The sequence below is a fragment of the Mchenga conophoros genome, linkage group LG23 (assembly GCF_057382185.1).
Source record: "Mchenga conophoros isolate Kocher_MC1m ecotype Shallow Benthic linkage group LG23, M_conophoros_male_GT1.1, whole genome shotgun sequence".
NCBI classification, from domain to species: Eukaryota; Metazoa; Chordata; class Actinopteri; order Cichliformes; family Cichlidae; genus Mchenga; species Mchenga conophoros.
In genome coordinates, this window is record NC_140547.1 from 34,421,336 (window position 1) to 34,443,061 (window position 21,726).

At 40.5% G+C, this 21,726-nt stretch overlaps 1 protein-coding gene across 2 annotated transcripts in view; it reads right to left on the reverse strand.

Annotated features, from left to right (window-relative positions):
• The window catches only part of mgat5 (alpha-1,6-mannosylglycoprotein 6-beta-N-acetylglucosaminyltransferase), a 109,764-nt gene that overhangs the window by 44,173 nt on the left and 43,865 nt on the right, over nt 1-21,726 (reverse strand). For both annotated transcript variants that reach the window (XM_085264927.1, XM_085264926.1), the window contains exons 4-9: nt 18,443-18,519; nt 13,980-14,069; nt 7,409-7,480; nt 4,528-4,689; nt 1,573-1,742; nt 965-1,099 (exon numbers count right to left, since the gene is read on the reverse strand). In XM_085264927.1, the coding sequence (XP_085121053.1) occupies nt 965-1,099; nt 1,573-1,742; nt 4,528-4,689; nt 7,409-7,480; nt 13,980-14,069; nt 18,443-18,519 (706 nt within the window). The remainder of the gene's footprint in view (nt 1-964; nt 1,100-1,572; nt 1,743-4,527; nt 4,690-7,408; nt 7,481-13,979; nt 14,070-18,442; nt 18,520-21,726) is intronic.

Here is a 21,726-nt window from a genome sequence, read left to right on the forward strand (position 1 = left end):
CGTTGAGTAGGCTAACCACGTTATTACATTAATGCATGTAAGGTGAACTAGCAAACATCATCATAGCTACATGCGGCTGTCTTCTTGTTTGATGGGAGATACTCCCTTCATGTTGTATCAACAGAAAAGGCTAACTTGGTTATCATTTTGCAGAAAAAAGAGACTGCTAAAAATAAAAACATAAGAGGTTTTTGGACAAAGTTTGTCTTCTCCATTCTTTAAGCACCGGTTCGAGCACTGTTTAAGCACCGGCACCGTTTCAAAAGTACCGGTTTGGCACCGGTATCAGATAAAACCTAAACGATACCCATCCCTACTTATGAATGATTTTTAGAAATCACAATATATTATTTAAGGACACAAGCTAGCAAGGTAGTAAGCTAGCAGCTTTTAAATTTGTACACTAAATATTCTACTGTAATACATGTTTTTCTCCAAGATTTCTAGTCGTGTTTGAAATAGTCTTACCATTCACAACATATAACACATATGTATACTCTGGAATGATTTTTTTTTTTTTTACAAATTATAATGCATTACTGGAAAACACTACTTAGGAAGCTAGCAAGCTAGCAGCTTCTAAACTTCTGGAGCTTAGCAAGTCAAGAAATTTTAAAAGGAAATAATCTTCTTCCTTCTGGCACCTCCAAGATTATCAATCTGCCTAGGTGTACGCCAAAGGCAACCTCTAACTTGGAAGTGCCCAAAACTGCTGCAGTTCCTCTAATGTCCACTTGAGGTTGGTTAAAAGGCCCAGCTTTACTGGATTAAAAAGCATGTTTGCGACATGGTGGTGCAAAGCACTTCGGCCTTTGTAGCCAAGGATGGAACGAGCCATATGGATGTAAATCCTGGATCCAAATCCCACAGTGTTTACGTTCATGTAGAAACCTGACAGTCAACACAAGGTGATGTAGAAAATGAAGTTTAATGGCCTTCAAATGTAAAATACAAATATACTTACTGGTAGTGGACCCAGGAAGGCCCCAGAGTCTTCTTAAACTGGGTCAGACCCACGATGTCGATGTATATAAGCTCTACCACTTTATCGCCCTGCGTGGGGCAGCTGGATTTGTTTCCCATAACCTTTCGCATGATCCTGTAGAAAAAAGAAAAACAACAACTCTGATTCAGCAAATTGATCCACATGTCAAACTAGTCAGCAGGCAGCCACTGCATTTAATTTTACTAGGCAGGCCATTGATCAAAGCCAAGCACGTATACAACAGAGAAAGGAATCTGTCAAACTCAGGATTAAGGATTGTGATTTGGTTTGGAAATTTTGTCTTACCATCATCATCATCATCATCATTATAATAGAAAAAGACAAACAACTTTGTTTAGTCAGACTGCTGACAGTTCATAATGTGAGCTACTACAGGAGTTTTAAATAAGTTTACACTTTGTAAATAAGATTAATACTAATGTTAAAGGTGTTGGTTTGACTATACAGAGAATTATACCCATATAGCTGCCTTTTACTCAATTATTTATGAACGATCATCCTCCACACGAGTGTTCTTAACATCAGTCCACCTTAAATAGACAGTTTAATAATAATAATAATCTTACTCTTTGAGCTCATTGAGGGAAGCAGAGATGCGAATGTTGTGGCCCAGCAGGTACAATGTGGTTATGAGGTCACTCCACTGGACCAGCTCCCCCAGTGGGCCCCCACTGAAAGCATTTTCTGCAATCTTGAAGCCTGACTCCTTGGTCAGCAGACCAAGATGGACCAGGATCTGACGGAGGAGAAAATAGGAAAATAAAAAGTAAGTGCAGGAACTAATGTAGCGCAGCTTTTCATTTAGAAGATGAGAATACTTTTTAATGTTTGTGAATGTGGAATAAAAGGGCGATCATAAAGTTTATGAAAGACAGCAGTAGAGCAGGGCGATATGGCCAAAAATACTTATCACGATATATATTTGAAAATTTGCGATAACGATATAACTGACGATATAATTGATGCGAGACAAAATACAACTCCACAACATTACTAGCGTAAAAAGACAACCTTCCATTTATTTTCACTTAAACAAGAAGCTGGTTTTTATGTACATTAAAGCTTTATAAAAATGTAACAGTGCAAATGCAAATTCCTTGCTGAAAGTTTAACCAAAAGACATTTCCAGTAGAAATGGGCTGACATATCCTGAGCATAACCATGTATAATATCCACTGAAGTTAAAAAGAGGTGCTTTGCAACATTAAACTGCAGTGTGCAGTACGTATTTTTCGGACCATAAGGTGCACGGGATTATAAGGCACATTAAGCGAAACAAAGCAGTCAGATAAATCAAACTTTATTAAACTCATTCTTCTTGCTTCCTCCACTTCTGTACCATTGATTCATTAATGTTGAATTCTCTGGCAGCTGCTCTATTCCCATGTTGTTGCAGTATATTAATGACTAACCTTGTATTGTGGATGGATTATCTCAGTTGTTCTCCTGACTGAAGTTTGGTCCGTTTACAGCATCCTGCCATGCGATTGCATTTGTCTCTAACTATCAGGAACCTTAACGTTAACTTTTATAAGTGGAAAAGTGTTAGTGTTCGTCCACCAGCTTCACTGTTTATGTTATGCTAACATAGCTGTGTCGCTAGCGATCACGTAGCACATCATTATATACCAGCTAGCCCAACTTCAGTAACCCTACAAACGTCACTGCTGTTTAGTTTCCTGTCTTCATTTATGTTGGAAGTGATAGCAGAGCTGTATGTTTGAATTTTTTCAGAAATCTCTCAGTCAGAACATGCAATATCATGCTTAGGTAACTAGCGAAACTAACGAGCTAACTTCCGCTAGTTTCCTGCTAACTTCTAACTCCGTTAAATGTAATAAATTTTGTTTTCATGGATGCCTGGAAGTTAAACTTCATAGTTACACCTGGTAAAGCAGCAATGCTGATCGTTTTATTAAAGATGAAAGAAGTTTTTAACTCTCAGTGATGCTGCAGTGTTCGTTTGACCAGAAGCATACGGAGTTTAGGACCCAGATTACTCCCAGATTTAAGAGCATCTTAGTCCGACAAATACGACAATAACGACGGCCGCTTGCATGTTCTGCAAAAAAATGTGCTTTGTCGTGTATCTGACGGACAAACACCAAACCAGTTCCACATCACTGAAGTTGCACCATTTTTACAAACCAATTCTGGTTCATCTGTTTCACTCAACAATTGGCCATGTGCGTATGAAAACAAAGGCACTGCGCATGCGCGTGTTACTCATATTCTATCGCGATATTTCATTTTCCTATCGTTGCCTAACATTATACCGGTATTACCGTGAACGGTATAATATGGCCCAGCCCTAGACAGCAGTGACTGAGCCATTTCTTTCTTTCTTGTTTTGACTGTTTTGAGCCACCGTAGCCCACAAGCGTAGCCCACAAGAAGAGTGGACAAATAAAAGACATGTTACTGGTTTCCTATCTAAAATAACTGGTTAGATTATTAAGAGTGCAAAATGTTTACAGTGCTCATTATAATAAGAGGTTTTGCTGTAAAAGCAGTTCTAGTTTTTCCTATGCTGACAGGTGAGCAGTGTCACATGCTGAGAAAACGCACACAACTTAAGTAAAACATGAACACACAGGATGGTTTTCAGCTGCCGAGCGGGAACATAGTGTTCCACAGTGGGAGCTGAAAGTAATAGAAGGCTTTGTTTGAAGTGACCAACACACATTTCACTGCTGACAGCATGAATTCCTGAACAAATCAGAAGCTGAAATTATCACGAGAAACTGTTCTTTGTCTCATTAGAGACTGAACAGATTCAACAAAGTGGGTGGAAAAAAGCAACGGCCGGGTAAGATCGTGAGATTTCTTGTTTCTTGTACTCTTGAGTTTCACATGAAGGGGACGCTGCCTCACTTCAGCACCACGGTATCAAGGGAGCACGATGTGAATTATTCAGAAGGGCCAAGGGAAGTGTGCAGTTATTCAGAGCTGGGAGCAGCTTCTAGCTTGGGACACAATGGAATATCTGTGTCAGTCCTTTCCCAGCATCAGCTCTTCTCTGAGCAGAAGTGAGGCGGTCTACAAGTGTGTCAAAGTGTGTTTGGGTGTATATCGGTATTGGTATACATAAAGGTGGTGCATTCATTTCAACTGGCTGGTTGAAAGCTAAAAAAAAAAGCTGCATCCTGCTGACTTTTAGGTAGATAAATATTAACATTTCACTTATTCAGCTAGAATATTTTTCTGAAAAGCACCAGTCTTCCCTTTTAGCTGACTAAACTTGGGAGTTTCACTGCATACTTTGGTATTGTGCCTCCATCTTCTACATATAATACACAAACAGGACACTGAGCTCACAAAAGCTTTTCATCCATTACTCTGAACGCTGTCTAGAGGGCCTTTCCTGGCAGAGAGGAAGTGACACATTTATGTCGGAGCCTGCAGTTACTCTTTACAAAACAACTGTAGCACAAAAAACAAACAGCTTCTTTTCGTCCCTGAAAACAAAACCTGAGTGGACAAAAGCTCCGGCAAACTACATCATCATCTGTCATGCCCACCTTCTTCTTCCGCCGCTTGCCCAGGTTCTGCTTTGCAGCCAGCGAGCGGATGGCGCTGACCCACGGCTCGGCCATCCGTTTGATTCTCAGCATCATCCAGCGGAACTCCTCCCGTTGTGACATCATCCGGTAAAGCTCCTCGAAACTGGTCCGGATCTCCGCCTGTGTGGAAACGTGGACACAAGTACAGCGACTGTAATCTGATAACGTGCGCGTGTTGGTCCACAGAAAACATGAATATCAACTTCTTTAAAATCTCTCATCAAGACAGTGATTATGTTCACTTTGTTATCTGCTTCACTTGTGTTTCTTCATGGCTGCTTGGTTCTCCTGCTGCAAGAAAATCCCAAAGCAATCTTTAAAATTTTATCTAATGTAATTCAGAATTTGCAATATTGCCTTCCAAGTTGCCAAAGGCTTGTTTTCTTGGAGTGAGCTCCACTAATACAAGATCCCCAGCTCAACCCCAGCACTGTGTAGCTACGATTAAAAGGTTTATCCAAAGTGACTGAGTCTCGCATTGTATCTCCTTGGATCAGCAGATGGATTAAACGGATGGAGACAGAAAGGCGGAGCTGGTCTGCGGAATAGGGGGGTGGATGAATGACTGGTGAATCTGGGCTTTAATGTGCCCTATTTGTCCTATTTTTTTTTTTTTTTTAAAAAGAAACAAAAATCTTATACAGTGAGTTATAAGTACATATAGTGAATTGAGAAAGCACTATACTGTAGTTATGGTTACGGGAACATCAGGTGCTGAAACATTTGGAGCGCCAAGTGCTCCCTGTTACAAACAAATGTCTAAAGGGAGAAGAGGAAGAAGGCTTAGCTGTGCAGGGTTTGATGATTCCCACAGAAGAGACATACAAAGCACAAAGAAGGATCACTGCTACTTTTTTTCTGGGGGCACAGATTTCAAGAGACGGGACATCGTCATCAACTAAATGTTTAATAAAAAGGTTGTGAAGCAAAGCGGCTCATGCTGTGAAACGTCTATCTGCATGTTAGTAATCTTGCCTCTGTTGTGAGACTGCTGACTAACTGCTAGTCAAGCTGAAGGATGGAAATAAACGTGACGTCACAGACGGCCACGGAAAGGGAAATAGTGTAAACACATTCAAATATCACCCCGTCTCATCTGAATATGACGCTGAGCAGAGTAATGTGCTTTGTCACATCTCCCTCCGCTCTTGTCTTTCTTTCCCTTTTCCCTCTTAACCCTCAACCAGTTACAGCAGATGGCTGCCCCTCCCTGAGCCTGGATCTGCAGGAAGTTTCTTCCTGTTAGAAGCCAGTTTTTCCTTCCCACTGTCGCCAAGTGCTGGTTTTCTCCAGAACGCTGAAGGGTCTTTCCCTTCCAGTATAAAGTGCCTTCAGGCGACTGTTGTTATAATTAGGTGCGATATAAACAAACCTGACTATAATTTTTAGGAAAAGAAGTGAAGCTGTGAGTGAGGCGGCACTAGTGGGAGAAAGATAGAGTGCTAAGGAGAAACCACAGTGCCATTACTAGCTGCTAAGGTGGCTGAAACAAGGTTGTAGCGAGGCATTAGCATTCCTCATCACGACAGGAAATCGCTTGCACGGATTGAAGCTATTAAAATCTGTGCATGAATTAAAAACTCCAAAGCCTGTCAAATGGCATGTCCCCGCTACTGATGGGTCAGTGCTGTTGATGCTTCCAGAGAGGGGGATGAAGAGCGCTTAATATCGATTCACCCAAAGCAGAGGAAAAGGCAGGGGGAGGGGGAAGATACAGTAGACTTTGTACAAGCCAGCAAGCAAGCTCTGTAAGTGGGATTTGACTGAGCTACCGCATTGGCACAGATGCAAGATCATTATTTCAGATTTGACCCATGGTTCCATCACTCCGGCTTTCGTCTTCTAGAGGCTAAACATACCTCGATAGCATAAGCTATCATAAGCTATCGAGGTATGTTTACAGTTCAGCTCAGCCCGTTTGCTCATTCGCTGGCTCGATTTTACTTTGATTGGTTGTAAAGGCAGCTTGAAAAGCAAACATTTTAAAATGTTAGCTATTGGTGGACAGTTTTTATTGTTATGAGACTTGCTTTCACCTGACTACCAGTTCTTAGTATTTTAATGTATATTACTGTCTGCTCTGCGGCTAACGCTAAGCAACTGATATACAGTGCTGAAGAGAAAAAAAGCATTTGCCTGCTTCCCGATTTCCTGTTTTTTGCATATGTATCACACTTATACATTTGACCACATGTGTGCTTAATTTTACTAGCCATTCATTTCAATAGAGCCTATCTGACAAAATGAGGTCAGCTAAAAGGAACAGATCATCAGTATTGGTTCAGTAACTTGCCTGAGAGTACTTCGGCAACCATGCTGGAGCAGCCAGCGATCAAACTGCCAACGTTCTGTTTAACCGATGACCTGCTCTACCTGCATACAGAAACCCCTTATTTCTTAATATGAAATATCCTATAAATGAAGCATAATGGAGTAGGTCTAAACATGTAAGGAAAATTAATCCTAATGATAAAACTTGCCATCACGCATACAAGTATCCATGAAATCCATTCAGTTAAATGGACCACAGCTATGGCATCTGTGTTGTAATGCGACACCCGAACAACCCCGGCATAACGGTGCCTAATAGATATAGGCCGACCAAGTAGATTTTTTTTAATAGTGAGCAACTGCAACTGGTTACTCTCACACAAGCCTATTTTTATAACAACACGAGGGGTTAGTAGCGAGGGGAGACTATTATCTCTCCTGTCTGAGCAGTAGCTCGTGATGTGAGAGCCTCTGAAAGGTTCATCTCGAAGGGCAGCTGAAGTAGTTCAACGGTCCATTGTGTTTTCAGTTTACAGTTAACAGGAGATGTGTGCTGTTTTTCTCTCACCTGGCCTCTCTGGTCCATTTCTTCATTCAGGGTCTTGGCTCGCCAGGGCAGACGAGGACACCAGTTCTCCACCTACGGAAGAAGCCCAAAACACCTGTTCAGTTTACAGCTTTGTTTTTTTTAACCTTTTATCAGACATCCACCGGAACCGTGACACACACACACACACACACACACACACACACACACACACACACACACACACACACACAGAAATGTCAATATACAAACTTTGAGTACATTAGCACAACTCTTCACTTTACTAGAGATGTAAATGGACCCTGCTGCTGTTCACTGTTGCTAAACTTGGCCTACTAAATGCCAAGAAGCAACTGCAGGAATCCTCTCAAGTTCATATATATGTGATTATATAACACTTTTCTTCAGCTCTTTGCATTAGACAGCAACTCAAGACAATTTAAAATACTCCTCTTACTTAGAAAGCATTTAATGGATTGGCTGTATGTTTCCAGCATCATTACTGCTTTACATTCTCGACACGACGGTTGTGCTACTGTTCCTCCATTTTTAGAGGTAGAAGCTTTGGCCTTCAAGCTCAACTTCTTCAGGGAAAAAAAATTCCACTGTACATTTAAGCTATGGCCATTCCTGCCATTACAAAAGTAGTTTTCCTTAATTCTCCGTCTGCCTGTGTCACTTACTGCTTTCATCTGGATTTTCACAGATTATACACCAGTGCTAAACTTTACTTCAACCATTTAAGCAAGCTTCCCCCTCGTCCCCACCAATTATTTATTTCATACATGAAACAAACTAACAACAAGAAGAAAAGCACTGGACCAAAAAGAAAATGAAAAATGCAAGAAACTATTATTTTGTCTGACTTTCTGTTAGAAACCACACGTCTCACAAGGTTCAGAGTGCATTCACACCCATTCAAACAGCATGTCCTTCAATAAACAAAGGGTTAAACAGCAGGTGGGTGTGGCTTCTGTGTTTACGCCAACAACTGTCTGAACATATGAAGCAGATACAACTGCTTCATATGCAGGTACGCTGGTGTGATCTGGGTGGTAAATTCTAGCTCGCAGATGAGTGGCTCCTGTTTGATGACATATATATGTTAACACCTCAGGGCAGGGATTTGGTCTTCTTCATCCAAAACAGCCACATCTTGCTGTACGCTGTGTTCGTGAGCCGCTGTTTACTTTTAATGATGTCTTCCTGTTTATTTTAGCTAGGGAGATATGTTCTAGTTTTTTGGTTTGGTACTTGATAATATATGAGGGCCATTGAAGGTTTAAAAATATTAATAAAAATAATGAATTAAGGGGGGAAAAAAAGCAAGAAAAACCCCATAAATGTAAAAGACTAATGGCCAAACTTGTGAGGACAAAAAACAAGACTTTATAAGGAAAAAAATCTTAAACTTAAAAAGGAAAATCCCTGTTTTCCAAGAACAAATTCACAAGCTTATGAGAAAAGATTCTAAAATTTAGAATTGTGTTTTAATCATGTAGATTTACGACTTGTTGGATGACTGTTTTTTTGGGTGCGTGTGCGTCCCATATGACCCTTATGGACCATTGATTTGTTTGTTGTTTTGGCCCACTTCAATCTCCTTTTTAACTCCTCCAGCTTTGTAAATTTACTTTCATACAAACACAACATATATCAACATATCAAGGAGTTGTCCCTGTGGCTGTTTGGGGAAGAGGACTGGTTTTCGTGCTGTGTCTCTGCCCTCCATAGACGAGGGAAAAGTACCCAACTGTTAACGCTAGAGCAACACACGGGTCTGTAGGTAGGTGAAGGTGGGACACAGCCACACAGCTGAGGATTTGCCTGATGCTGAACAACTGCCACTCTGACTGCAGTCTCCATATTCCATCCTGTTCGTACGCCTGATTTAAATCACTTCTTCTTTCTCAGCAATTGCTTGTGCAGTTCCTTCCTCTTCATCCGTTTGTACATACAGATGTTTATGGAGAAGTGAAGTTTAATTGTGTCTGTGAAGGTTCTCAGTCATCCAGGTCATCGTAGTCAAAGGAGCTTGCAAAGAAAAGCGTCTGGACTTCTTTAAGTTGCTTGAAGACGTTTCACCTCTCATCCGAGAAGCTTCTTCAGTTCTAAGGTCAAATGGTGGAGAGATCCCTTCCCAGACGCCTTAACGCCCACTCACATCCTGGGCCATCTGACCTCAGGAATTCGCATGATAAGGGTGGGCCAGGTTCACAATGAACACACCCGAAACTCTGGCTGATTGGGACCCACGCCCAGTTTCCCACCTTGGCTCAGGCGATTAGAGGATCATCAGGGGGTCCTTTTGTCCCTCTGTGGGGGGTCACTCCCACTAGGTTTATATCTGGGACTCTCCACCATTTGACCTTAGAACTGAAGAAGCTTCTCGGATGAGAGGTGAAACGTCTTCAAGCAACTTAAAGAAGTCCAGACGCTTTTCTTTGCAAGCTCCTTTGAAGTTTAATTATGCATTTTGCTTGTCTTGGCAAAATTTGGCTCTGTACAAGTTGCGAGTGTTTACTGTCAATCAGCAACACACCACCATTAGCTAAACCCTGACCTTCTCCCGCTGACATCCATCCGGATGCGCTGCCCCTTTGCAAGGTTAATGCAGCGCTTGACACGTATGAATTATACATGGTAAAGGGTGTATGATCTGAGCTTGAATTTTTTTTTTCCTCTTAGCTAAGAAGAACTGTAACACTAGAGGTGAAGAGTGAAGGATGTTAGCTTAGCAGAGAGTCTTTATAAATTCTGACAAATATTTCTGTTTGCTTCCTGCTTCCATGAATAGAAAGACGAGGTTTCTCTCAAACCTAATGGATTCCACTAATGTCCATCTCGCTTCTATTCCCATACCGACCAAGCCAGCTTTCTGCCTTCTTTACCAGTCGACCGCTTTCAGCTCATATACAAAATTCATAAGAGGCTGCTGACCTCTCTGAATCTGAAATCCTACTTTTCCCAAAAATATAACACCTCAAAACAAAACAAACATGGAAGAGCTCTCTAGTTGAAGCTCAATTTCCAACTTTAGAATTAGGTGATGAGACAAATTTAAGGAAAACTCGTCCAAGAGAAACGAAAGGCTCGCTGATCAAACGTAATCAGCTGCTGTGATCTGCGGAAGATCTTTGAAATGAGGAATCAGAGCGGAAGTTTAATGTGAAGCAAAGCTGGGGGTTTTTTAGGGGTTTTTTTTTTGGGGGGGGCAGACTTTAATTAGAATTAAGGAAAAGATTAGCTCTGTCGCTACAAAACGAGTACATGTCCGTGTTTGGGGCAAAGATAAATCATGCAAAAAATTGAAGGTCTGAAAGTGTCCCTTGAAGGAACTCGTCAATAATGAATAATCCCTCCACCGTGGCTTTTTCCCCCTATTTGCCGGGACTGAAGTGAAGTCATTCTGAATCTCTTTTCATATGCTGCAAACTCATCCCTTGAAGGAGTGCCTCGCACATTACCACATCACCCCCCTCCCCACTGAATCATCTCCTCGTTCTCCCTCACCGTCCTCCTCAACACACTAATTTGCTCTCATGAAAAATGAAATCCCCCTTTTACCTCTACTTATTTTTAGCACTTCATTCTTTTGTGATCACTCTCAGTTTGCAGGAATGTTGTCAGGCCACTCTGGGTATGCAGTATCCATTTTTTACTGGTTGTCTGAGGTTTTTTGCAGCTCTTATCGTACTTATTGAATCCAAAGAGAACAAACCCAAAGCACAAACCAAAAATATACCGCAGAAAGAGACCATGCAAGCAGCGGGAAAATAGATCAAGCAACTGCAGGTTTCTGAAAAGAATGTAAGACTCTTCATTTTTCGAATATATGCAAAAAACAAGAATGTTTCATCACAACGTTCCTCTGCTTTTAAGGGAACCTGTTATGCGTTTCCTTATTTTATGCAATGCCAAGCAAATCCTATTTGATACATGAGCTTTGAGACCTCTACATCATTGTGATTTTTATGACTTTTTGAGACATATATACAATAATAGTAATAATACATATAGGGCTGGGCGATATGGCCTAAGATTCATATCGCGATATAATTTGAAGCACGTGTGGTAACGATATATATCGTGATATATTCTTTTCTTCTGTATAACGTATTTTCCACACTATAAGGCACACTTAAAATCCTTTAATTTTCTCAAAAATCGAGAGTGTGCCTTATGTATGAATTCTGATTTTACTTACTGACTTCGAACTGATTTCTGCGTGCAGAAATCTGTTAAAAAATGTTTTAGTACAACTTTGGTAAGCCGCACTGCTTGATGGATTGTCAGAGCATTACGGCTGCCGTAGTGAGGAGCTTCGCGGAGTAATCTGGGTCCAAAACGCCGTCTGCTTCAGGTCCCAAAGTCAAACGAACACTAAGAGTTAAAAACGGTCTAAATTCTTTCATCTTTAATAAAATCATCAGCGTTGCTGCTTTATCGGGTGTAACAATTAAGTTTAACATCCATGAAAACAGAATTTATTAAATTTAACGGAGTTAGAAGTTAGCAGGGAGTTAGCTCGCTAGTTTACACCTAAACATTTCATACCATCTTCTGACTGAGACTTTTGAAACTAATTAAAACGTACAGCTCTGCTACCACTTCCAACATAAATGCTGGAAACGTTTGTAGGGTTACTGAAGTTGGACTACCTGGTATATAATGTTGTGCTACGTGATTGCTAGCGACACAGCTATGTTAGCATAACATTAGCACAGTGAAGCTGGAGGATGAACGCCAACTTTTTTTCCACTCGATAAAAGTGAACGTGAGGGATTCTGGTGGTCAGGGACAAATGCAATCGCATAGCAGGATGCTATACACGGGCCAAACTTCAGTCAGGAGAACAACTGAGATTATTCATCAACAATACGAGCTTGGTTATTAATATAGTGCAACAACATGGGAATAGAACAGCTGCGAGAGAATTCAACATTAATGAATCAATGTTACGGAAGTGGAGGAAGCGAAGTTTTTGGCTTTCCCCATATTTCAAAAGTGCTTCATCTCTTTGCTATGACTGTCGCCCGCCATAATTTGCAGATGATAATGGTTTTAGCTGCTGCGATGCTTTGACCAAAACAGGCGCAGCTTGATGACATCATCAACATGCGCTATCGCGATAGAGCGGTATAGTCAAAATCTCTATCGTTGGCCAAATTTATATCATTTCTATCGTATATCGTTTATATCGCCCACCCCTAAATACATATTATAATATTCAAATAAGACACAAGCACTTGCTACAGTAAGGAATACTTGTTGCACAAAAATGCTGAATGTAGCAAACATGAAACAAATGAAAACAAATTTTTTGTTTTGCTTTATTTGTCAGTAACCACATTAGATATTTCATTTCAGGCTGTAAATAATGAAGCTGGCTCATCTACAAGGAGCCCCAGTGAGCCAAACGCTCAGAGTGTTTTAGAGACTCTGTTTCAGGCAACTTTCTTTACTTTCAGCTCTGTAGCTCTGCAGTTGCTTGCCACGCCCACAAAATAAAATAAAATCAATAAATAAATAAAATAAATCTGCCCAGAATGCTAATTTAACTAGCATTTCAAATATAAATTCTATTTTAATTTCAGTTAATTTTGTTATACCAGCACAATATAAAATAAAACTTACTTGATTGGTTTACATTCAGTTTATAACAAGCACATTTTCCTTAATGATTAGGTACTTGAACAAATAAGCCTTTGATTTTATATATTTCAGTTACATTTTACAAAAAAATGATTGCTTCATGTTTACTGAGGTTGAAAAATCATTTTTAGTGCCGTTTCAGATGGGAAGAACTGGGGGGGTTGTGCCATGAGCCAATGTAAACTAAATAAGGATTATTTTGATCTGTCAATCATGCCAAGCCATGCTGGTACAGTCCAATAATAAAAACAGAAGGCTGGAAATATTTTCCTGTCTTTAAAAAAATACGTGAACCTGAGTAACTAATTTATCATTTTATATAGTTGGTAGAAAAGCACTGCATTTAAAGGAAAACTCTTTTTATTTACCCAGGTAACAATCTCTTGGGCGATGAGGAAATGAAACAATTATGATTACAGTATGCAGCTCATATGCATCTACTTCAACTTTAAAACTGACCAAAATTAACACAAGAAACCAGTTAAAACAATTACACCATGTTTAGCAGCGTATTTATTTAAAACTGTTCTGCTCGGTGGACAAACATTTATAAAATAATATGAGGATGAAGGTGATTTCTACTCATTTCTGCTTTTTACATCTGAAGGTAGGCAGATTAAAAGAAACCAGTAAAGGAGACAGATATATATAAAAGCCAACTAATGAGAAAACATGCAGACACACAGAGACGGACACTTAGCAGCATACAGAGAACAGTGGCGTATCTGAGGTCCAATGGTGTATCTGCCATCAATAAACACAAAGCCTGTATATAAATGGTAAACAGTAACCAGCTTGTTAAGATGCTGGTCAGGCGCTCATACACCAGTGCTGCTTTTGCCGTGTTGATTTTGTACCACATGAAAAGTAATCATGACGATGTAATACAATCAGTCTTTTTTATCTACATTTATTAACACAAAAAAGAAGGATTTACCTCGCTGAGGTAGATGAAGAAGGAGCAGGTGGATCCATCCACGCCGTAGTTGGCGTAGCAGCCGTCAGAGCGCCACATCTCCTTCATCCACTGAGAAAGAGGAGAAGATAAATGTGAGACGGGCATACTGACCCAACATAAACTTTAATGTCACACGTATATTGTAAGAGCCACAGACTGTATATAAAAGACCTCCACTGCTGAAACTACAGTGATCGTATCTGAATGAGAGGGTGATATGTTTGAGAGCAGCCTTACTAACTTTGTGGCAACTAGGGCTGCCACGATTAGTCGACTAGTCACGATTACGTCGACTATCAAAATCGTCGACGACTGATTTAATAGTTGACGAGTCGTTTGAAGCTTTGTAAGATCACAAAAGACGCAGGAATAAGTAGTAGGATTTAAGAGTGTAATAACGGACTGAAACAGAAGATGGCAGCAGTGCATGTACAAGGATGCCAGGTGCCGTTAAACCCCAAAGAAGTAGCTGTGTCCCAGAATTCATAGCGCAGCCCAGCTCAGTTTCCAACAATGGCGGCAGCTAGTTAGTCTTAATATTACTTTTATTATTCTTTCTGGGTCACAAAATAAACGTTTAGCATATTTTCAGGCGAGAATACTTTCAAAAGCGCTCCGACTTTTTCAGAGACGTCTGTCACCCACTAGCTCGATAGCTAGCCGGGGGCAAGGCTCACTAGAGCCCGTGAGAACGCCGGACTCCCCGCAAATCGTCTTCAAACCCACCGCCGTCTTTCGCTACTCAGGTTAAACATATATAAGTGACTTAGATAACTTAAAAATGTTATGCTGGGCTTTTTTTTTTAGTATTTTATTTGTTCCTGAGTAAATCGGTTTGGCTGAGATTAAAGTTATAGTTTTTACACAGCTGAATAAACGTCAAGCAGACAACTGATTATCAGAAGTGTGAGATGCTCGAGAATATACTCCGGTGTCCTGTTATATTTTAGATAGCAAGGAGTTTATTAAACTTCACCGAAACAATCTGCAAATTTCATTAAAATTTAATAAACCATCAACTTGTCTTTATTTTTAGTTAGCACCTTAAACACTTAAAGCTGTAAGCTAATGATAGTTATATAAGACCAGATGCTGCTGGTGCAATAAGTTTTACGTCCAATGGATGATGATCTGATTAGTCGACTAATCGCAAAAATAATCGGTGACTAGTCGACTATCAAAATAATCGTTTGTGGCAGCCCTAGTGGCAACCTTCATGTGTGACTGAGTGGAAATCCTTCAATGTGAAAATGTCATTCTTCACTGAAATGGAAGAATGTAGAATGTCCTCAATAAAATGTGTGGAAAGCCGGGATTGATGGAGACTCTGGATGCGGACTGCGATGAGAAACTCTTCTTCTAATTTGATGTCCGGGGGGCAGATTTCTGTGGCAATGGCATTTCTGTGGAAGTGGAAGGGCTGCTGAGCTGAGATGTGGACTGACAGCTATCCTGCTCGTAGGCTCCAATACGTCATGCATGGTGATTTGCAGTAACCTAAGGGAGCAGCGCACTGGCAAACAGAAAATCGACTATTCAAAGCGCTTCATAGTTGGGAGAACTGGCAGATGGGCTCGGAGTCGTTTGGAAGGCAAATGCATAGAGATTGCGTTACTTTAAACAATGACCAAAAAGAGTTCTGTGAGTAGGAGAAAATGTATTTTTCAGATGTTTTACTCGTGTGAAATGCCAGTTTACTGAATTTTGATCCCTTTTCTGAAAGGAAAAAGGAGTTCATGTGCAGCACTCGTGTAGATGGTGTATGTGCAAGGAAAGCTTTAGCATTTCCTCAGGCCAAGTTGGAAATTCTAACAGTACAAATGGAAGATTAGGAGTGGCTGAGCAGATGGTGTGTATGATAGTCCCCCATCAGCTTGAGGGACACAGACTCGCCAACACACAGACAAAAAACCAAACAAGACAATGGACAAGCATTGTCTTGTTTTACATAACACAGCATGTGTTATGTGTTTTATTTGGGTGTATGCACCTGTGTCTGCCAGTACCCGTCTGCCCCAGAATTAAACCTGGCTGTCATCTGCTCATCCGGCCTGCAGGTACTGTACAGCAGTGTCATGTAGGAGTTTTGGGAAGTATGCATTCACAACAACAGTGATGTGTTAGTTGTTTAAAAGTGAAGGCAGCAGTGTGCCATCACAGACTGAATTAACTAGATAGAAAGCACTTTCTTATTCCCAGCTCCATCTCTTCAATCTCAGACTGTACTAGAGTAGCTATGCATGAGTTCTGCTTCGAAATAATCCTTTTTTGCTTTATGATGGACTTTGGTCCAGCCCCCTCATTTCATCCACTGTTTAAAACAAGTCATTTAAACAAACTTTCTTCTGATTGGTTGCCACTTGCAAACAGGTCTGAACAGCAGGTGGGTGGGGGTAAATGTGCTCAGGTCGGGCTGAGTGTCTGAGATGACCATATTAGGGATATCATCTCTTGGTGTTGTCATACAGAGTCAAGAGTGAACAAAAATAGTCAAACTGTGTGACGTCTGAGCCAAAAGACTTCACACACCTCACAGCTTACTCACACATTGTTGTGTTCCTAAAACCATCATGAACCATCTTTGCTCTGCGGCAGGGCCCATTATCCCCCTGAAAGATCATGGATTACCGTTTCCATAATAGGGACTGTCTTCTATCAGAACCGCCGTTAGGGTTTTTTTTTTAGCAATTTGAGCGACAGTAACTCGTCTGCTTGATCCGACCATGACCCTGTCAGTTTTTCACAACTTTTCCTTCCTTGGACCACTTTTGATAGATACTGACCATTTCTTACTGGGAACACCCCACAAAAGCTGCAGATTTTGAGACCTGGTCGTCTACCCATCACAGTTTGGCTCCTTGTCAAACTGGCTCAAATGCTTACAGTTGCCCATTGTTTGTGCTTCTAACACTCCCTAATACATCGCCCCCATGAACAGGTGCTATGATGAAGAGATAATCAGTTATTCATGTCACCTGTCAGTCATAATGTTATGCCCGGTATCTAAACACACTGTATATACGTCATATAAGATAACATATAAATTAGCTTGTGCAAAGGATTTAAGACAAAGATGAACTTCACTGCATAACATCCTGAGTTCAAACTAAAACTTGTTATGTGTCTGAAGTCGTTGGACGCCTTGGAAAATAATATTTAGCTGTCCTGTGTACAACAGATAATTGACTAATTAACCGATTTAATTGCACTCAGTCACCAAAAAAATGCAAAGAACTCAGCTTATCAGGCTTTAGCTTCACTGACTGTGCAGGCAAGATAATTAGGTTCACACCAGATGAAAAGCATCCTCCTTCAGGACTTTAGGGGCTCTGCACTTTTGTAATAAGAGATCTTATTACGACTACATATATGCACTGAGTAATTTAATGCAAACAACTATTAAAAAAACATTCATTAATCATTCACAATTATTCGAAATACGAGCCGGTGGTGCTCTTTTAAATCTGTGTGGGTGTTTCCAGCTTCAAGCTGCATTGCAGATTTTTCCTGTAATAAAAATGCAGAGCAACAAAAGTGTTTCCCAGACCTGAGTTGACCTGAGTAACAGTTATCCCAGTCTATCTTGTGATCCAGGCAAATTTACAGAAACAGGCTCTGAGGTATGTTTTCTCTCCTTTTGTTAGCGAGTCAGAAGCGTTACCTCGTTAACAGCAACGTGTTTATAACATATGACAGATTAAAAACGTAGAGCACAAACTACAAGGCTCATTATATATGAGATGACTGATGTTGTGTGGTGCTGAAAAGAAGCTGAGGGAATCGGTTGCGATCGGTGTGACATGTGGGTTACATAAATGGTTCTTCAGTGCATCACCATTTCAATCAAAACAGCATCATTACTAACTGACCTCAAATACCTGGGCCACCCATAAATTAACACACAGGTAGGTATGCAGAATGTAACCTGTGCCTCTTAAGGCCATGATCTGGCAGGAAACACTGAGAGTATTCACAGGAATACTCCACAGGCTACTTTTAAATAATAATAAAAAATACTACAGGAACATTAATAAAGATTACGTAGTTTTTGTGCTGATGAAAATAAGGCGTGATGATGGTGTGCATGTTAATTAATGTCCAACCTAACAAACTTCAGACCTGCAGCTCAGAGTTTTATTGGCCCTAAAATTACACCTTTTATTTTTATATTTTGAATATTAATGCAATTTAATAAACTAATTAACGCCCTTGCATCAACTCTTTTTGTCCACTGTCCATGTAAAAGCTATAAGCCAGATGCTGGTTATGTTTTGTAGATTACACTGTCATTTGTTTTCTTTTCTGTTCGCTATGAATTTCTGCAGGCAGTTCTCCTTTCAGTAACTCGTCTTTCACATGTTTCAAACCTCCTTTTCAAAGCTGTGCTCAGAGAGTGGGATGGAGAGGCCTGTTTTTAATGTGTGTTTGCATGTTTGCTTCACCTTGAGCTTGCCCTCGCAGTGAGGGAAACCATCCAAAGGCGGCAGCTCGCACTTCTCCTGGGCTCCGTTTAGGAGGTCTGGATAAAGAGAAAGAGAGAGAAACTAAATCAATAAGGTCGAGTCAGTCAGCTCCAGAATTCTTTATCTGTCTGCGTGGGGTTTTTTGTTTTGTTTTACTGGATACATCACTATTACAGTGGATATAATAGAGACAAAAATATTAACATCTGCAGTTCACACTGATGGTCTGAATTGTGAGGGGAAATGAAGCATGTGTGGAGTACACAAGGCCCACACACAACCGTGTCACACATTTATCTTTCTAGCTCCAATCACACTGTCAACACCTTCTTTATTTCCCCTTCTGTTGACTGCTAACTAGTTTACATTATAATACTTACAATAAACATGTACTATGTAGGTCATTAGGGCTATTGTGTGCGACTGCCTACATTCTGAATGACCTATCAGATGTCTTTACAACACACAAAGAATTTTAAATGCAAACACGTGAATACAAAATCTGTTTTTATTTTTGATCTTGTTGATGTTTATCCACTACTTCTTATCCTTAGGCTGTAATAACTGGCAATGCAACAATTTCTGCTACTGCTATTCTGCAGAACACGATGGTAACTGTGACGATACAACTTTAAACGGATGCTAAGTGATACAAGAAAGAAAGCAGTAAAGATACAAAAGAGTGTAGGAATTGTTTAGATGTGATGCTCCATGGACAGCAAGCATCATATAATAAGGAAGCAATAACAAACAATGTTTAAATTCAAAAGGCTTTGCTTTGGTTAAATGTCACCTCTTGTGCTTCTCCTTATTTGCTGTCACATACAGTAGTTAACAATCATTAAACCTGCCCAAAATGAGGTGGGTGTGTGAAAAACTCCCTTTTAACAGAAAGAAACATCCAGCAGGACCAGGCTCGGGGAGGGGCAAACATCTGCTACGACCTGCTGGCGGTGTGGCGAGGGAGAAGACACAGGGGCAATGGCAATTTTATTTATACAACACTGAATCCTCCAGCCTACATGTCAAAGCATCCTTGGGCAACATGCTGAACCCTTGAGCTGCCCCGTCTTAAGGTGATTACAAAGACAGGACTGCAGAATGTGTGTGACTTTGTGAGTGAAGCTTGTGGTAACAAGCCAGTAACCAGCTGTTCAAGCCTTTTCTGTACAAAAGGTGGCCAATCAGAAGAAAGATGGCTGAAAGTGAGCTTGTTTCAAGCTGAGTGTCTGCAACAAGGCCCAGGATAACAAACTAGGATTATTATGAACCATGGTCTATGCAAAGGTACCTTTGTAGAGTCCAATGTAAACATCAAACTGGAAAGGAGGGCCCACAAAGGTACTTTAAAGTTATTTTCTGCAAATCGAAGACAACAGCATCTGTTTGACGACTCGAGAGCTTCGTCTTTGTGTCTGTAATTTCAAAGTAGGAACTCATCACATCGTTTCATTTGAAATTGATTAAGACAGACCAGCGAATAAGAAAAATACCTGAAAGTGCTTTGAGGCTGTGCGTTAAAAGAATTTGCCACAACATGAAGTTGTACTCGCTCCTGCTCCAAATAAAACAAGAGATCACAAGGGTTGATTTTTACTTTAACGAAACTGGAAGTTTTGCACAAGTATTTATGCCCATGACATGAGTCATCAGACAATGTGACAAGAATTGCATTAGACCTATTGCGCAGTGTGAAATGAAATAAAATTACACAATCATCCCAGTGCAGAACACTCTCAGCACTTTATGTCTGGATGTCTTTTGAATTTGCAAATGGAGACTGGCCATTACCCTGCGGTCAGGGATGATGGTCATCCGATAGCATCACCTTCGGCTCTGTAGTCTTAACTCCATAAAAACGAAAAACCACACAAGGGCAAGAGCTGCACCAGCTGAAGCTGCAGTGATGCAAACAGTAGAAGAATAAAAACCAGAAGCTGCAGTTGGAGGAGAGACCTCCTGTGAGATCTCCTCCACACTGATTTGAATGTCCCTGCAGGATTAACGTGCTTGGCCCGCACGGCTCCCAGTCTTATAATCATCTTTTCTGATATCGTCATTCAGAGTCGTCATCCGCCCTGACCTTTAGTGCCAGGATATAAATAATGGAAGGCAAATGGATAAAAAGCTCAGAGGTGCATGCCAGGCTGACGTAATGAGTTTAAACTTGATATCAATACTGGAAAATATTTATTAAAATACAGCAAAGAAGTCAAATCTCAAAAAAGTTAACAATCAGCAATCGTATGGTCACAAGAAAATCAAACCTGTTTGTGCAAACACAAAGATGGAAATGAAAAAGACAAAGTAGCACAGAAGTGCAATGTTTGATCTGGACACAAGTGATGGAGGACCATCTGGTAGAACTTTGGCAAGCCTTTTCGGTGTGTGTGTGTGTGTGTGTGTGTGTGTGTGTGTGTGTGTGTGTGTGTGTGTGTGTGTGTGTGTGTGTGTGTGTGTAAGACAGAGAGGGAGAGCAAGAGACAGATTATGTGTTATAAAATCTGTCTCTTGCACTGTGCATCCATACCACTTCATGTTGTGGATGCACAGTGTGAGCACTCAGGTTGCATCAGAGCATGGGGCTGTATAGTGTGAGACCCTGCATCGTGACCTACGAACTTCTAACCCCTGCTATTCAACCGTATAGTTTGAGCAGGAGCTGAATATAGGACTGAGAAAAAAAAAATCGCAGTGTGTGCCCAGCTTAAGCAGATCTGACCAATAAGACTGTGGCATTTGATAACAAGTGCGCTCATAGGTAAAAACATGTCACAGTAATGAATGTATAAATAGTAAAATAATGCTATTTTACCTCGACACACAGCAAGATGCTAGTGTGGGTCAATTGGCTCATCATTGCTTGATGTCAACTTCAAGTCCCCCCCCTTAGTTATGCTGTATTAAAATAAAGTATAAAGTAATTATAATAAAGATAATAATTATAACCCAGAGCGCTCCCTGACAAATACTGAACTGGTAACGATATACAGTAACTATACTCAGGTAGAAGTGAAATTGAAACTACATATTTTCATGTCAAAATGTTTGTCTTACTTTCACCATAACAGTCATGGAATAAACCTTTTTCATTGACAGATTTCCTTTAGCTTCTTTTCTTGCAATGTTGTGCTGGGAAAAACTATAGAAAGTAAAAACTGACAAGATTACTCTGGCATCCAAACCAGTTTACTATCCTGTCAAATCCTGACTTGAAATAAAAGCCACAGATGAGTCACTTGACTCAAAGTCCCTTCTCCTCA